Raw genomic sequence first — 18263 nt, forward strand, 5'->3', positions numbered from 1 at the left:
CTGCACTGAGAGTGATGTGAGTATTTCTGTGTTTCAAGAAGTTTGGGAGGATAAATGAAGATAAATTTAAGTATCACCTTGTAGTGCTTGTATTTTGATTATACAGACCTGGTTTTGTACTAAGGGGGTGTCTTTAAGACCTCAGATATTCCTGTGTTTGCATGCTGGAGTGCAATGGAGCATTTTTTTAGAGCCCTGGAAGCCTTCCTTGCCTGATGTCTCTGGTGTTTCATTCACATGGGCTCCTTTTGCAGTCATCATGACTGCCTGCTCCAGAGGGGAGCAGGTGCCTGATTCAGAGCTAGGACATTAAAGTTGGTTGGTAGGTAGGAGACCATAGAAGCATTTGGGTGTGCTTTTTCCATTTAGGAGGACCAGTTCAATGCCATAACTAATGTTGTTTCCCATGGGAGCAGCAGAGAGTCTCGGTGACAGATTACTTGTGTGTGCATTGCAGATAACTGAGGTACCTGGAACTCATTGGTCTGGACCGATAAGGAATTCTGTCCTGTCTATTGGGCAGGGCCCAGGCAGAGGACTAGGCAACTTGACTAGTTATTAGGACAGGTTTCCTCTCATTTTCTTCATCTCTTGGATTTGATTACACATAATTCTTCCTCACAAGAAACTGGATTTTTTTACATGGAACCCATCCTGAAGAGAGGATGACTTCCCTTGGTCTTCACAGTGAATGCAGAGGGTACTTGAGTAATGTTAGACATCAAATAAAGGCTACCTTTATATTGAAAGGTCTCCTCCCCCCCCAACTGGCAGGGGTTTCCTTCTGTTTCTTTTTTAAATCAATATTCTCTGGCTTCCAATTTGGCCTTACCTATGGCTGGGACTCAGATAGCTCCAATTGAGAGGAGATGAACAGGTCTTGCGTAATTTATGTATGTGCTAGGAGTGGTGTGTCCATGAGCATGAATCAATACAGGGCTGCTTTTAGCAACTATTATGAGGGGTTTTTATCCAGCATTAGCTTTTGATTTTGAAAATTTCAGCATCCTTGGCCCAGAGGTTAGTCTCCCAGTGATTTGGAAAGCAACACAAGTCTGGTTTTAAAGAAAGGTAGAAGATACTGTGGCTATGATTGGGAGCCCATCATCCCAAGCAAGCTGATGTTGCTGTTTGATTGTAGGGAATAGCCAGCAAGTGCCTCTCAGGAATGAAACAGAAAACTGTGAGACTTTAAAAAAGCAGATCAACCTAAAGCCTTCCACAGAGAAAAAGATTAATAAAGGACCAAAAGAAGAGATGCCATGCTGCGCAAAAGAGGAGATTACTTCTTCAGAGGTTTGTTTTGTGATCTTTCTGCTTTTCAAATTCAAAATAATGGTTCTGTTGTTCATTTATACACACCTAGATGTGTATGTGTATATAGGCACTGTCATGTAGAGACACAGATCTGAAACACTGTATATCAGATGAATGAGGAAGTAGGCTGTCGTGTTGTCCCACATCCATTGCGTATTAACACTGCTTTATAGAATGATGAGCGTTTTGGGTAAAATTTACAACAGCCCTTGCATTGTGATATTGACTGTGTCATAATTAGAGATAATCTTCGTTATTGTCAGCGCAGATACAGACATACCATAATCTAATGCCAGCTGTCAGCCCCAGTAATGATGTGGGAACATACTCCAGAGAGAAGGTGTCCTAGGTGGGCATGTTGGCCTTCATTTGCAGACCTGATACAAATATAAGGCTTTGCATCAGAAATTTGTGTTTGAGAATACAGCAGGCAGAAGTCTTAATAGGTTGTGGAGCTGCTGATAGGGATCATTATTCACCCCTATTTTTTCAGCACTATAAACACAGTAGATGGTACCTTTGTTGCAGACAACATAAACCAAAGAACTTCATCAGGTAATCAGGAAACCCAAGAATTTGGGTTTTGTTCGTGTCCCATCTGCCAGATAGGAATCCCATGGCAAAAAGATGTAAGGAGGCATGGCTTACCATGCTTGAGGAAAATGTATAAGAACAGCCAGGTTCTGTCCTTGTTTTGGGAACTGTTGCTACAAACTTCTTTCTGTATGTGGCTGATGGTGCTCAGTTTGTTTCTTGCATTTTTTAAAATTACAGCTATTTGTTGGTTAACTTACCCCGTAATTTCCTCAGTTGTAATTCAAATGAATGCTTCCCCCCACCCCTCCAGCTGCTGAGGAAAGGGAGGATTTATTGCTGCTGAACTTGCAGACAAACTGATCATAAATCTGGCAGATGTTTTTTTTGTTTTAGCACATTGGGAATTTTATTGACTGCTTTCCTTTGTCTCTCCCTATTTTGTTATTTCCCTGAAAGTCAGAGCTAGATACTGGGAGGGGGAAAATGCTAACATTGGGAATTTAAAAATTTTTCTCTCATCATCTGTTGGTTCCTTGAAGGTCTGAGTCTTGGAAAGGCTGGTCAAATTGATGGTTCTGCAAAGAGGATGTGCTGTGGAAAGGCACTAAATTATGAAGTAACTATGCAATTGGGTTGCCTCGTTTTGTCCAGAGAAATGTAGCTAGAAAAATTCAATGGAGTTCGTTTACTAGATTAACTTCATCCTGTAATCTATATATCGTCTCAGCTCATATTTTTACCTTTAGCAAGAAGATGCGTATAGGAAGAAGAAACCTCAGGAGAAGAAGGAAGTCAATGTACCAAATATGAATTGGAATAGAAATAGAACATCTAGAAAAAATAAGAAGAAGAACGTTAATGTATCTACAAGGTATGTATTGCCTCACCAAATCATGAAGAAATCCAGAGCTGTTGTGTTTCTGTGGGTTTTGCATAGTACATGAGGCAAGATTGCTTTATCTTTTTAAATAAACACACTTTAATCCTGACTTGAGCCTTTATTTTTAAGAAAGTGCATACTAAGTATCACCAGCAAAAAAAAAGTGTTTTTTCCATTTGTAAATCTGCACATATATAGACACAGCCCATTCTGCATAGCAGTGGTCCCTGTCTGTTACAGTCTGGAATTTGCTGTCTCTGGAGTTGGGATGGTCAGCTTCAATTCCATTCTGCACTGCGTGGATAAAATCCAGTTGTGTATTCTCTTCAGTGAGGAAAGGAAAACAAAATTGTTGGAACGATTCCACCTTCAGGAGAGTCATCCATTGTACTGAGTAACTAGGAGAATGTTGTCTTCTAGTAGTTTTTGGAAGAGGAAAAGAAATCCATAGGAAAAAACCCATCAACTTGCATTTCTGTCACATTTTCAATTAACATTTATTAATATTAAAAATATTAGTACAGCAGTACACTCAAAAGAATACTGAGAGCACCTTGGGAAGGTACCTTTTTTTTCCCTCTGGGGTTTGTTTAAATGCATTTGTGAAGTCAGCTGTAAACTACTCAATTATTTTTTCATGTATTCTATGTTCTTTGTATGGTTGTTAAAACACACCAGTTATAAACTGCTGCGAGGATGGAAACACATTTGAGGAGAAAAGTCCTCCACCTTCCCCTCCCTCAGCCCTTTGAATTAAAGTCACGAATCCTACAAAGCCCTCACAGACTTAATTTTTATTGTGAGTGATCCTGTTGAGGTCAGTGGACTTAGCAAGGAGATTGGAAATCTGAAGAGGCCGTTATAACATCGTAAACAAATTACTATTCATTGTGTGGGTAGTGAGGATGTGCAGGGTGCACACCTTTGTAGGTGTAGGAAAGATTAAAAAAAAGGAAGTGAAATTCTGAAACTGGGTGTCTGTTCCTTGAACAGATTCAGCAGTTGCTACTTTCCAAGTTAAGATGTAACCATTTCCTTACTGTGAAAACTTCACATCTGGATTTTATTCATTTTCCGTTAATATTTTTTGATAACAATGTTGGATGCAGATATTTGTCTTGCTAGCAAAAACTTCAGGTGATGGGCTTATTCTAGTTATAATTATGCCAGTGAAATACACATAGGGCACCTTTTCCTGTGCATCTTGGTCTTTGTACAGTGCTAGACTGTGTTTGGCAATGTTAACATCTGATTGCCTTCTGCAATTGGAGAACAGAGTTAAACATACATGTATATTTTTGCTTTTACCCCTGGGAAGTAATCTGTGTGGTGGGATATTGTTTTTTAGGTTTCTGTAAAGTTGGGGAATAAGACTCCTAAAGCTGGCCTGGCATCCTGCCTCAATAGCCATGAAAATTAAGGTGTTTAATGCCTGAAAAAGAAAAATCCAGCTGAAACATAAAATGCAAACATTTTTCTTTGGGTGTGGCTGTATTAGGGTCCCTGAGCAGAGTGAGCTGAAGCATATCTGCAGTGAATTTGAAAGGCCAGATCTGAGAACGAATATTGGAATAAGAGCCTGGTGTCCTCAGGGTAATGGGGAAAACTGTAAAACAGACCAGAAAGCTGGGAACTTGTCTATACAGGGAGAAACAGGTATGCAATCTTAATTGTCTTAAACAGGGGAAGAAATTTAATGTGGGGGGTTTTGTGGCTATATTCATAGAATTGTAGAATTGTTTTGGTTGGAAAAGACCTTTAAGATCATTGAGTCCAATCGGTAACCTCATGCTGCCAGGCCCACCACTAAACCATGTCTCTCAGCACCTCATCTACATGGCTTTTAAATATCTCTAAAGATGGTCCACCACCTCCCTGGGCAGCGTGTTCCAGTGTCTTAACAGCCCTCTCAGTGAAAAAGTTCTTCCTAATCTCCAATCTAAACCTCCCCTGGCATAACTTGAGGCCTTCTCCTCGTTCTGTCACTTGTTACTTGGGAGAAGGACTGACCCTCACCTCAGTACAACTTCCTTTTAGGTAGATGTAGAGTGTGCTCATATGTCCTCTCAGCCTCTTCTTCTCCAGACTAAATATCCCCAGTTCCTTCAGCTACTCCTCATCAGAGTTGTTCTCCAGACACTTCACCAGATTCGTTGCCCATCTCTGGACACACTCTAGTACCTCAATGTCTTTCTTGTAGTGAGGGGCCCAGAACTGAACACAGTATTTCAGGTGCAGCCTCACCAGTGCCAAGTACAGGGGGACAATCACTTCCTTGGTCCTGCTGGTCACATTATTTCTGATACAAGCAAAAATGCTGTTGGCCTTCTTGGCCACCTGGACACACTACTGGCTCATGTTCAGGCAGCTGTTGACCCAACACCCTTGGTCCTATTCCACCAAGTGGCTTTCCAGCCACTCTTTCCCAAAGCTTGTAGCATTGCCTGGGGTTGTTGTGGCCCAAATACAGGACATGACACTTGGCCTAGTGAAAACCCATACAATTGACCTCAGCCCATCAATCAGCCTGAGGCAAAGATGACAGGACTGGCATGATGCAGTGCCTGAAGTAATACCTGCACACTTCTGAAGGGCTCTACCTGCTTTCTCTGTGGAGTTGGTTGGTGGTGCAAATCAGAAGGTGAGTCAGTCTGAAGCTGTAATCTGTCAGTCCTGGGTGAAGGACTAACAGTCTGCTTGTGTGTTCAAATTGAAGCTGGTATTACCTGAAGCATCTGTATTGTGAAGGCCACCTTGAGATCAGGCAAATGATTTTTAAAAACCACCACTAGCTCGGGTACCTGCTTCATGCCTTTCCATCAGGATTTTAATCAGCTCTTTTCTCTGATTTTTGGGAAGAGATCTGAAGAAGGTATCAATGTTTATAGGATTGTCCTTTTCCTCCCTGATGAGATAACAAGAAAGGATAAACTACTGCTTATGAATTAATTGATTCTGACATTTGTTGTTGCTTTTAGTATGGATGTTCCAACAGCCAGGATATGTTTCATGTTTCAAATATTTATATGAACCTATACATTTCAAAGAACAGTTTGGGCTTCCTGTTTCAAATGGCTGCCTCTAACTGCACTGTATCCTCACTTGCATTCATTGTACAGCAGGTGTCACGTAGGTCATAAACTCTTTGTGGTAGGGGCTGGTGTGCCTATCTTCAACTGTCAGTAAATATTGTTTTGTTTAGTAAGCAGTTATTATATAGTAAGGTATTTCTGTTAAATAGAAGTAAATTCAGAGAATCATGTTTGAGATGTCTTTTCACTGCACCTTCAGCTGAGAGACTTTCTTAAATGTTTTGTGTTGTTTGTTTGTTGTTGGGACTTTTTTAACTTCTTCAGAAAGCTTTTATCAACGGTCCAAAAAGAAGTGTTTGGAGAAGTTTTGTTCCGATTCAAGCTCAGATTGTGGAAGTTCATCAGGAAGTGTTCGTGCCAGTCGTGGGAGTTGGGGTAGCTGGAGCAGTACCAGCAGCTCAGATGGAGATAAAAAGCCCATGATTACAGCCAGGCATTTTCTTCCATCAAGTAAGTTCTGCAAAAATGACCTCTGTGCAAAAGTGGGCAGAGTTTCAGCCTTCCTTCTGAATGGAAAGGAGTAGTACTGTGACATGGGGTACATCTATTTTCCTTGTATATTATTTCCTTGTATAAGACAGCTCTCAGAAAGATAAGAGATTTAAAGAACTTGAAAAAAAGTACAAGTTTTGTGGAGATGAAGATAGCTACCAAGTATCAGACTCCTCGGCGAGGAAACTGCACATATAGTTATCATGGAAAGATGGAAGAACTGGAAGTTACCAGTCAAAGCAATTTCTACCTTTCAATTTATATTACGTCGCCTTGTTCTCTTAATGTTATAGTTATTTAAGAAATCTACCAATGAGGGATGGATGGATAGCTGTACTTGAGGCACAACTAACCAGGAGACCTGAGCCACTTGGCTAGTATGAGAAACATGGTTCATTACTGCAGTTTTTTCAATGCTTGAATATCATTAAAATAGTTCAATGCCTAAACCTTGTCACTACCATTACTATCCAGATTGATGTAGCACTAGAAATAAATTTTAAAGGAAGTGCTGAACTGACACAAGTAACCCCATATTTGAGATGGTGGGTTTTTTGAAGATATTTTGAATAATTTAAAACCACACAGGTACTTACATGTGTCTTTGTGTATATATAAAACTTTACGTTACCAAAAGATAGCATGTGAGGTATCTGAATCTGTGATCTAACAGATAATGAATTGTGTACACATAATTTTTGTTTGATCATATTGTAATTCCTCTTAAAAAACCAAAACCTTTCAAACTCAAAATGAATTTGATAGTAACAGGGAACTTCTCCATTAAGAATGTGGTAGTCACTTATAAGCCATAAAACAAATATAAGACCATATGGACTTAGATAGCACACTTTGAAATTGACAGTGACACTCCAGTCTGAGAGAAGATTTGATTAAGAGTTGATGATTCTATTTGTGTGTATGTGTATTCTGTGCATACTTCTTTTTTTAGGATCTTTGATTTTCACAGTCATTCTTTTCTTTAGGAGAGAATATTTCACAAAATGATTTTCCATCTGAAACTCCTATCACTTTAAATCTGTCTCATAACATCTGCAATACCAGGTAAAAAATTTGAATCTACACCTGCAAGACATTAAAGAAACACCACCAACTTGAAATCTTGTCTCAGTTTGCTTAAATTTTACCTACCTGTTGGCTTGCCATTTTTGGTCATCATCTAATCATACTTAATATTTGGAAGAAGACGACCCTTCTTCAGCACATGAAAAGATAGATACAAAATGGATTATGCTGGGGAAATAAAATAACTGCTTCCAAATGCAAAATAAAATTAGGGGGAAAAGGGAAATTGGTCTTTCCTGTCATGTCTTCCAGATCTTACCAACTTACTACACTTCCGTTACCACTTAGTTCTATTAAAGTAATGATGGTTTTAAATAAAACAGGTGGGAGCAAGACTTTCAAGTTGATGTTATTCTTTTAATGGGAATAATATTCTCCTAGGATATATAGCATGAAAATTGATTCCCCCCTCCCCTACGTTCCTTCCTGCTTCTTTGCTGTAGTAGAGATAGCATCTCCAATTTTTATTACTACAAGTCCTCATTTCACTTCTCATTGATGACACTCTCTTTTCACTGGCAAAAGTAATTTAATCCTTTTCCTCTGGGATTCTAGTGCTTGCAAATGTTCTCTTTCCATTCATCTTGACTAGTTTCTTTGATGGGATTTGATGAATATGAAATGAATGTTCATGTGTGCCTATGTGTCTTCGCACACACGAAAGTAAACTTGCGAGAGTCCCTACTCATCCTCATGGAGTACATGGAGTTGTTGAATTAATTTGCAATAGATTGATACTTTGGTAATAAAAATGGAGTAATAAAGATGTATTAATTGTATTGTTTTTGTGTATGTAATAAGTAATAACTGGTCTTTAATTTGAAAAAACCCAATATGTTGCAGTGCTTAATTCAAAATAAGAAGAAAAAACAGGAAAGAGTGGGGAAGCAATAGCAGTCGTGATATTCGTTAGGATATTTTTACATCTATGTGTATTTCTTTTGAAATACTTTAGGTTGTGAAGCATAACAGTGTCTAGACTTAAGAAATTAAATTTTCATTTCATTCAGCAGAGACATGAACAGCATCCCCCAGTATCCTGAAACAATGTGTCCCAGTTTTGCTGACATAGCTGCAGATCCTGACAAAAATAAAGGTCAGTTACTTCATTAACAGCTGACACTTTTTTCAGTGATGTTGGTAAAAACACTTCCATGCAGCAACTTAAAAGATGTCTTGTTCTTAGAACTTGAAAGCTTATTACCGTCACATTTTTTTGCTGCACGTTCTCTGTTCCAAGGTAGTGTTTAGCTTTCAACTCACACTTTAGGTATTCTTTGTTTTTTCCTCCTCTTGCTTTGCACAGATTTATGTCCAAAAGTAATGCTCTTGGGAGATCAAGAGCAGTGGTTGGTGTGTTAAGAAGCCCAGCCTCAAATCAAATATGACTGTTCTCTCTGAATTTCCAGTCAGGCCTTGCTTTCTGAGTAATGAATGAGGTTGTGGTTGGGCTGTTAAAACTCTTGCCATCGTATCTCAAAGGGAAGTAAAATTAACTTGTTGAGTGGAATTCATAAAAGCAACAAGCTGTATGATGTGTAGTTTGAAAGCTGGTTAGAACACATGCCTGCCTGTGGCTGTCCCCGCTGCTGTAGGCTTAACCTGTGCCAGATAGGAAAGATGTGCCGATTAAACTTTCTGCACAGTAGCAATATTCATAATATCAGTTGTGTGAAATAGAGAGCACTTTGCAACTGTTTTCTCTTGGAAACTGCTGATATGGATTTTTTCCTTTCTCCAGCTGTATGTTCTCACAGAGATGATAGGAACCAAGCGTCTGTGGGCAGTCAGGGCACTTGGTCTGTAGAGAGCAGCACAATGAATATCTGCCCTAGGGGCTAAATACAGCTGTAACCAGTTCACATATTGTTTGGTCATAAATGGATCTTTTCATCCGGTTCCCTGCTGCATTTGTGCAGCTGGAATTCAGACAGGGATGGTTCCTGACTGATGGGTGTGGGCAAGAGGTGGGGATTCACCTCCTTGCCCTCTGTCCTGCCTTGAGCAAGGGCACTGTCTTAGCTCTGGTGGCTAAGGACTTTCTGTAGGGATTTGTTGTCCCGTTGGTCAAATTTCATCTTCTTTGTTAAGTCTTTTTATATATATTTTTAACAGATGGGAATTTTGAGATTCGTTTCAAGGTGGACATTCATCATGATAAAGTCGATTAGTTAGTAATTCTGGATTATTTTAATCTAGCATATGGAATTGTGACATTCAGAGTTTGCAGAACCTCTTTGCTGTTGTTTCATGTTTCATTCCTTTTTCCCTTTTTAGGTCTTTATCCAGCAGGAGAATTGTGGCCTGCTCAGCCAGTCTGCCTGACAAACAGTTTGAACTACAACCTTGAGAATAATATACCATGCATGATCCAAGAAACCCCCTCTGTCCACAACAGGCAAGTTATGTTTCATGTAAACAGTAGAGATAATACTTTGTTTAGGCTTCTGTGATGCCGAGGACTGTACTTGAGCTTATTTTATAATATTGTTAAGGCAGATGATAGTTAAAGTAAAATCCCTGCTGTTGATTTTATCTTCGTTCTGGTTGTTGATGCTCTCCCAGTAGTACATCATGATTTATTTTGCCAAGACAAATTCACTGCTGTTCCTGCTCATATTTAGGTATTCCAGAACTTCCTTCAAATTGCTTATTGGAAAGTTTTTAATTTCTTCAACTTCTTTTGCGTGGCCAGGCAGGGAGCCTGGCTTTTATATTTGTTTGCTCTCTTACTAAATACATAACTCTTGTATATGATGGGGTGTGATATGCACTGTGTATTTGTGTTAAATGGTACGAACAGACATTGTTAAATAAAGGCAGATCATCTAGTTTGAAGGTGGTGTAAGATAAAAGTTGGTCTGACTGTTTCAGGGTCTGTGTAGATTTGGGTTGATCTTCCCGTAGTAATGCACTTGAGTAAGTTTTGTACTTTAGACTCTCTACACTGCAAATTTTGCTAATGAGAGATGCACCACAAACCAGAGAGAAGAAATACCCTGCCACCACACAGCAGTGAAATATGGGTGGTTCTTTGGGTCATAATCCTGTCATCTAAATTGAGAGAGTGGTGATGCAGAAGCCCCCAAGAGCTAACCTAACTGTTGTGTCAACAAACTGCAGTCCTAATGATTGAGAGGGATGGCCAGTGGCCCATCCAACTGTTGCATCAGATGGATTAACACGGTGTTTTGTGGCAGATTCTGTATTCTGCTACTTTGCTTCCATACACCCATCTCAAATCAGACTTTATATGCAAAACTACGTGCAATTATTAGTTCCTATGTAGTAGGGGTAACTTAGAATAACTTCTTGCCTGAATAGTAACACTACATTGGCACAACATGAAATCCTTCCATGTCTTCACCTTGTCCAGACTAGGTCCAAACTTGGGATTCTTCAGGCTCACAGCATGGCAGGGCTTGTTTCACTTCTGACTTCCCTTTAAGAATTACTTTTGAAAAGTCATCTTGCAATTCTGAAATTATATTAATTAAAACTATTATAATCCCTACAAATTAATGAGAGGTTTAGTGAAAATAACTTTAACAGGACTTCAACATATGTGCTAGGGAAAGTAGAAATCCCCATTTTGATGGCTTTCCTCAAGCATTCAGATGCTTGAGAAGATGTTCTATTTTCTTCTGTTTGAAACCACGTTATTTCTCTTTATATCTGCCGTTGCTGTGGTTGCAGGGAAAGAAGTGCAATGATTTTCTTTTTACTGAGGAAGAAGTTGAACCCAGTTAGGTGTTGTAGAACTCCAGTATCTGTCATTACAAGATGGTCACCCTCCCAGAGGGAAATTAGTTGGGTGAGAGCATCTCTGTGGTTAGTTAGTGGCAGAGAGTAGGAACTGGCAGGATTGGCAAGCAGCATGTGAAAAGCCTCATCATCAGTTACAGGGATTCTGTGTCCAACGGCTTTACATTAAATAAGCATTTCTAAATGCTTTTCAGAAGTTCTGTGAGTTGTTTCTGACAGCAGATTTTTCTTTTTCTTGGGACAGCTTCATTGACTGGAATGCAGCTTGTGACAGCCAGTTTTCCAACATGTATTGTCCACTAGAGATGAATGAATACGGTGCTTTCCCAGAAGGTAGGATGAAGTAAAGCTTATGCATTATCACTGACCATGCTTTTTTCTCTCACCTTTTGTAGAGCCAAAGGCTGAGCTTGTCTACAAACATCTGGGTGTTCGTTGCTTAAGTGGCCTTTATGGTTTCCATCTGATTGGTTGCTCTGTAGTAATAAATGATGTCTGTATGTGGCAGATGAGAAGACCGGTCTTCCTATGGAGTTGTTAAGCCTGAAAAGCTGGGAGACAGGAGTCTGTCTGAGAGAGAATAGAGAGAAATGCTTGTGACCACAGTATTAGAGAAATCTTTGCACAATTTTCTTTGTTTCCCCTCTGGCAGACTCCTGCCTTCCAGTGTGTGAAACAGAATGCCTCTTGTGACCAATTACCTTTCCAGGCTAGAGTTTCTTGGCTTGTGAAGCACACTGGCAGCAACCTAGAATTCTTTAGCATTACCTAAGCAATAATTAAAGGTCAGGCTTACAGTATCACAGGCAGCACGGTGATCCCTTGGGTGCTTAAAGCTGAGGCATGTTGGCAGCGAAGTCCGGGTAGGCTCTGCCATGCACGTTCTGAGACTAACAAAGACTCTGTTCTCCAGTAGAGAGACTGCCAACTCTTTATCCCGTCCTCCTGATAGCAATTTGTTATTGGGTCCCTAATACAGAGCGGGACTCTTGTTAACAAAAATTGTTATGCTTTGCTGCTGTGCTGCCCTGAAGCTGCTTGAAGTCACTGAAGGCTTAGGTCGGTTCCAGACCGACTCACTCCAAGGAGATTCGATGTTCCCCTGCAGAAATGTTGTTAGTGTTTGTCTTGCAGAAGTCTCACTTTGTCTCCCTGTTTTCACAAACGGCAGAAAACATGAACTACCCCAGCAGCTTCCCGGGCCCGGCAGCAGTGCAGAACACAGCCTTCATTGACCAGAACTGTCCTTCCACCTGGAACGCGCCACCCAACATGCCGCCTGCCTGGGAGCCAGCCAGCTACGTCAGCTCCACGGTGAGCGTTGTCACTGCCAGGCGCAGCCTTCCTGTGCCCCTTCAGAGCCTTCCCAAAGCCTTCCCGTCTTCCCCCTGCCTGTTGCTCGCATGTTCTTCATGAGCCCTCCCAGTAGCCTGGTGTACGTGCTTGATGCTGACATTGGTAGCCTGGCTTTTACCCAGCTGTTGGTCAAGGTTGTTACTGGACCTTGTCTGTGAAATTTTAACACCAATCTTTTTGCCTGAAAACTGACTAAAATCGCATTACATATGGAAAAAAACCCAAACCACCACACCACGTTTTGGACTTGCATAGTCTACTGAGACTTTTTCCTATCAAAATCAGCCTTTCCAGATGAAGGTAAAACACAAAAAGTGCTGACAGGAAAACCCAAAGAGATTTGGAAATTGTAGAGCTGAATGGACAGCTACTCTCAGTGACTATAAATGGGATTTTTGCTAGGAAGTCCAAGTGATTGAAGCTGGATTTCTGATTGCTGACTTTGACTTGTTACAGACAAGCCACGTTTATGTCATCCAATAGTGCAGTGTCGTGACTTCAGTTCAAGGTGGTCTCTAAGTGTAGCCACCTTCTCTTCTGCTTATATTTTAGAATTATTTTAGAATTTTAAAAAATTATTTACAGAGGGTTTATTTTGACTAAAACTAACCAAATAAAGTTAGAGCTATTTCCAACTACAAATGAGAAATTCTGCTGTATTAAGAAGCAGTGAAACTGGTAGAAGACTGTTTCCTAAAATAGACGTGGCTTTATTTCATATTTTATTCAGGAATGCCGGGAAACACAGAAGGTAGAGATTGGAAAATACATTAGATAATTCATTTCATTTCCCTGGCGAGCTTTTCCCCACAATACATTTCAGTGTTTCATTCAGTTTTAAAAGTCCCAAGACTTCCATGACCTTCTCCAAGAGACTTCCTCACAGACTAACACATCTTGCCCTCCAGGAGGTTCTTTATAAGCTTTCGAAATTTTCTAACTAAATTCCCTGGCTCCCAATTACGGTCTCTTTTCCATACTGAATACCCCTCTCTGCTCCTGGCCTGCATAGTCTCTTTCAGTACTGACACATGCTTCAGCCTTTTTCTTGTCATTTCTTAGGTGTCCTTCTCTCTTAATTTTAACTCTCTAAATGTGCATGGTGCTCTTCACATGTCTTCTGTTTCTCCTGTACATTTCTTAACAGCCTGACCAGAACTGAGTATGGTATTCCTGTAACAGGAATATCGATGCCGTACAGGAAGGAGCTCATATGGCTTCGTTTAACGAGGTGCCTTTGCACAGACACACTCACACTGCTCTAATGTTTTCGGCAACTGTATTGCTTTCTAAACTCGTGCAGTTTTCTGCTTGTTCTCTGCATAAGTGCTACTTCCTCCCACTTAGTAACATGTCCCCCTTTTCTCTGGCAAACGGTCCCTTTTGTGTTTTTCCGTGCTGATTTTGTCTTTGCCCCACAGCCCTACCTCTCAAGCACACGAAGCTTATCTCCAATGTCTGGACTTTTTGGTTCCATCTGGGCACCTCAGAGTGATGTTTATGAAAGCTGCTGCCCTGTCAGTGCCACGACCCAACATTCAACCCACATGGAGAACCAGGCAGTTATGTGTAAGCAGGAATACTATCCGAGGTTTAACCCCTTCCGTGCCTACATGAACTTGGACATATGGACTACAGCAGCCAATCGAAACGCAAATTTCCCACTTTCGAGGGACTCGGGTTACTGTGGAAATGTGTGAAAGGAGTTTGATTTAAAAATGTGAATAAAGATGCTTGCAATTTTGATTACTAGAGTAAGCTGGTTGTTGAATAGATTACTATGTTGGTGGATATTTTGGCACTTTTATATTGAAAATAAATTTTTTTTACTGAAGTCTGAGCATTCGCTGCATTTTAAAAAGCAAAGTATTCAGGACACTGCTACTGTCAGGCGAAGGCTATACATTTAAACCTCATTTTTTTTCAAGAATAGGGATAGTATCAGGTTCTTAAAAGCATCCATGAACCTGTACTGCATGTTTCTTCTGAAGGTTTCATTCTGTGGTATAAAGGAGGAGTGGTTTAGCATTTGTAGGTACAAACTTGGACCCTTAAGTAATCACATTATGTTACAGATGAGTGGAAAGCATATCACTCAGCTCAGCATACTTCTGCTTCTCTGTTTTCTGTTGAGGTAAGAAAATTGCTTGACAGAGTTCAATAAATTTGATTGGATTTTACAAAGTTTAACAGTGATTTATGAAGGTTCAATTTTGATGGCAAGAGTCACCTTATTAATTACTGCATAGAAGAAATACACGAAGGAGCATTGAGTCAGAATGATTGACATAGAGATCAGGGACACAAAGGGTAAGGAAGACTCTCCTGTTGAGTCACAAGGTTCAGAGTGGACCTCCATGCCTTCTAAACTCTTTCTGGAGCCCAGCTGCAGCCAGAGCCAGTCTTAGTCTCAGAGCTGGACGACAGTTTATGCCTAATGGAATTATCTCTACAAAGTTTATAATAATGCTGAGTAGGTACATTAACTAGTAATTTGTCAGTAGTATTGATTCAGCATGCTGTCAGCTGTTTACCGAGGATCTGTTGTGGGTAAGGGATCTCCTCCTTGGGCGAGAAAGAATCTCTTAGTCTCAGCTAAGGGATCTCAACCTCGAGAGTGTCCCTGCTCAAGGGGAGAGTCACCTGGTGTGCAGTCCAGCTGCAGTTCAAGGAGAGCTCAAATTGGGCTCATCCTGATGGTAATTATAGAGTGAAGTGGTTGGCTGCTAGTCAGTAGTATAGATATCTTCATTTAGCTCTAGTAACTTGTTCTGTACTTTACTTACCTTGCAGTTTTGGGCTTCGAAACCAGCTTTTGAAATATTTAACTGAGGTTTGAGGCCTGTTGCTCCTTAGTCGTCCTGGGCTATCATACAGCTCAGGGTCAAATGCACTCCTCACAGGTTGTACCAAACCATGCTTCTGGGGACCTGTCTGCTGGTACAGATCAGAGATTTTCCTAAGTGGTGCCACTTCTGCTGCTGACAGGGTTATTTGTGGGTGGGAACTTCTGGCAATAGAAAAAAAGTTGAATTGTAACTTGTTTATCTGGCTTCAAAATGCAAGCTGTCACTTGGGCAATGTTAAGCTTGTGCAGTGTGGCTGAATGGGCATTTCTTTGAGCAGCTTTTCCTGAGGTTGACTTCTGACATTTTGTGTTTATGTTTTTAGCCTTCATGTTGCAATAGCATTTTCAGTGCATTTAATTGCCCTTGTTTAAAGCTTCAACTGGAACAAGTATTTCTTTGAGAGCAGAGTTCACACCGCTCTCCAAAACAACGGCATTGCGTTAGCTCGCATTGTGAGACAGAGTCTTCGCAGTGGGAAAGGCAACCAGGGACGTGCTGCTACCCACTTCAGGGCTGAGTCTTTCCACCATGCAATCTGCCTTTGCTGACTCCTCCCCTACAGCCTTTTTTACTGGCATGGCAGAGCGTGTTGAGGCATCTTCACTCTTAGGTGTCAGAAAAAAGGAGAAAGCATCCCTTAGATTCAGAGATGTCCTCAGCAAGGGGACTCATTAAGGAGGAGAGAGTAAATGGAGATCCTGTAGCGGCCTTACCCAGCTGCCTGAAGGAGAGCCAGAAAGATGGTAGAACCAGAGTCTGCTGGTGGCTGCTCTGAGGGATGGACATGTCCATGCATGGAGGCACTCATGATGTGCAGCTGAATGGAAAGCTGCGCATGACCTACTGTAGTGGTGGTGGGTGATGGCAGTCCTGTGCCTTGTGAGAGGCTGAGCTAGAGACCACTATAGGGCCCAGTCACTATTTGGAGTATTCTGTGAACTTTGAACAAGTTCCTTTTTAATATTAGTAGTTCTTGCCCTTTGAACACAGACTGAGTAGAAGAGCAGAACTCTATTTGAGATGTTGAGACTTTCACATTTGTTTTCATTTGAAGGCAGAGCAGAAAATGCACTGCAAAGCAACTGTCAGCTGCCAGGCCTAAATTCTGGCCCTGCCAGTCTCGCTGCATTGCTGAGCTGTCAGACCAGCTCCTCTGACTTGCTGGTTTCTGCCAGAAATGCCATCCCAGATCTTGAAATGCATCACCAAAAACAGTGCATTGCCACAAAAAGTTTGTTTCGGTAGATCAGCGGTTGCTGCAAGGAAAGTTTTGTTGAAAGGTGTCACAAAAATGGGATTGTCCCTGAATGATTGTCAAAACCATAGCGTTTTAATGGCACTGGGAGTCTTCAGCTGCTTTCCATGACGCACATGGGAATCGGGAGTTTAATCATAATTGCTTGTAATTCTGAAGGAAAGATCACATATTCAGTGAACTTTTAGCACTCCCAAAACCAGTGCTAAGACGTGAGAAGTACTCATAACCACTGGCATGCTTTCTGTGCACCTCTAGCCTATGGCTGGAGACTTGAAGAGGAAGAGAGTGTGAGTGGAAACGTAATAAATATGGAGAAAAAGACCCAAGCGATCATTTGGTTTGAAATGCAGTGAAGTTCTTTATTTGCTGGATATTTATGGTTGTGTAGCAAATCACAGGTGAGAAGAGACGACATGCAAAGCTGCACTCAGTTTACTCAGCTAATCCTGCTAATCCTGTTTTAAGGAGATGTGTATTTTCTGTGTACTGAAACAAAGCTATTCCTCGAGGAGATGCTTTTCATATGACTGTAACAAACTGTAACAACAACAAAACTCCTCAGAGTTTTGATCAGCACTGAGGAGTCCCTGTTGTAAGTAATGTATATATTCTAGACAGAATAAATCACTGAAAAAGTGGGGGCAGGGCAGGGGGAGAAGCTATAAACCAAGGGAAGACATTGGAGAGTTCAGGGAAAGCAGAAAAAGAAAGGTATAAACCTTTGGAAAATAAGAGCTCTGTGAAAAAGCTGGTTAGCATTGTGAAAGTGCCAGCAAAAGACAAGGGAAATGAGGCGCAAACAACTCGAGAAATATTGCTAAGAAAGAAAACAATCATTCTCTTTAATCAAAGCAGAACAGATCAAGATTCCCCCAGGAACTGTGTAGTATTAGGCAAACCATTTCATGCAATTTTTCGTAACAATAACTAAGGAATGTAACAAGCTCATTAAGGTTACCAGGAATAATTGCTGCCATCAGGAGACATCTGTAGCTTAGTTAGCAATCCACTGAATTCTAGTGAATTTGGGCTCAGTTAAAATCATTCTTCCTACAGTAAAGGGAAAGATGAAATAATTCCACTGCAAATTTCCTTGTAACAAAGTGATTATAATTCTGCTGGAGTGAAACTGGAGAGGTTGCTCTAAAGACATTTCTATGGTATGAACAAAATAATTCCTCATTTCTTGCCTTATGCCAGGAATTCCTTAAGGTAAGTTCGGGAGCTTCAGTGATCTCTGAAACTGGTACCTTTTTTTCCTGAGAAACTTCAGAAAAAAAAAGTAGTCATTTAACCCAAGAAATGCTTAAGATTGCAAAGGGAACCCAAAAATAATAATATAAAAGTGGATTATTGTGTACAGTTCATTAGTTGGTAGGGCTGGTGACAGAAAGGGAGGAAAAAAACCCACAAGCAATTCCAAGGGGTCAGTGTTGATTTCTATCCCAATGTGAGCGCTGCATAGCTTCAGGATATTCAGCGTTTTCCTAAGATAAGACTTTAGGGAAGCAATAGCCACCCCAGCTCCCTGCTTCCAGGGGCTTTGTGGCTTCTTTGCTGTGTGTTGGGAATTAAGGATACCAAGTTAACCCTGTTCTTGGATAGGACACACAGGCCATACTGGCCAAGTC

At 40.8% G+C, this 18263-nt stretch overlaps 1 protein-coding gene across 3 annotated transcripts in view; it reads left to right on the forward strand.

The window, feature by feature from the left end:
• The window catches only part of TMEM131L (transmembrane 131 like), an 85282-nt gene extending 71011 nt beyond the window's left edge, over positions 1-14271 (forward strand). The window contains exons 26-35 of one of the 3 annotated variants that reach the window (XM_061991891.1): positions 1142-1296; positions 2601-2725; positions 4233-4390; positions 6091-6276; positions 7305-7383; positions 8415-8500; positions 9682-9802; positions 11414-11502; positions 12341-12483; positions 13947-14271. In XM_061991891.1, coding sequence (XP_061847875.1) covers positions 1142-1296; positions 2601-2725; positions 4233-4390; positions 6091-6276; positions 7305-7383; positions 8415-8500; positions 9682-9802; positions 11414-11502; positions 12341-12483; positions 13947-14225 — 1421 coding nt within the window. In that variant the 3' untranslated portion in view covers positions 14226-14271. Of the gene's footprint in view, positions 1-1141; positions 1297-2600; positions 2726-4232; positions 4391-6090; positions 6277-7304; positions 7384-8414; positions 8501-9681; positions 9803-11413; positions 11503-12340; positions 12484-13946 lie in introns of those variants that run through there. The other 2 variants (XM_061991892.1, XM_061991893.1) reach the window with 2 other exon arrangements.
• Positions 14272-18263: the final 3992 nt, after the last annotated feature.

The sequence above is a fragment of the Colius striatus genome, chromosome 3 (genome assembly GCF_028858725.1).
Source record: "Colius striatus isolate bColStr4 chromosome 3, bColStr4.1.hap1, whole genome shotgun sequence".
Lineage (NCBI taxonomy): Eukaryota > Metazoa > Chordata > Aves > Coliiformes > Coliidae > Colius > Colius striatus.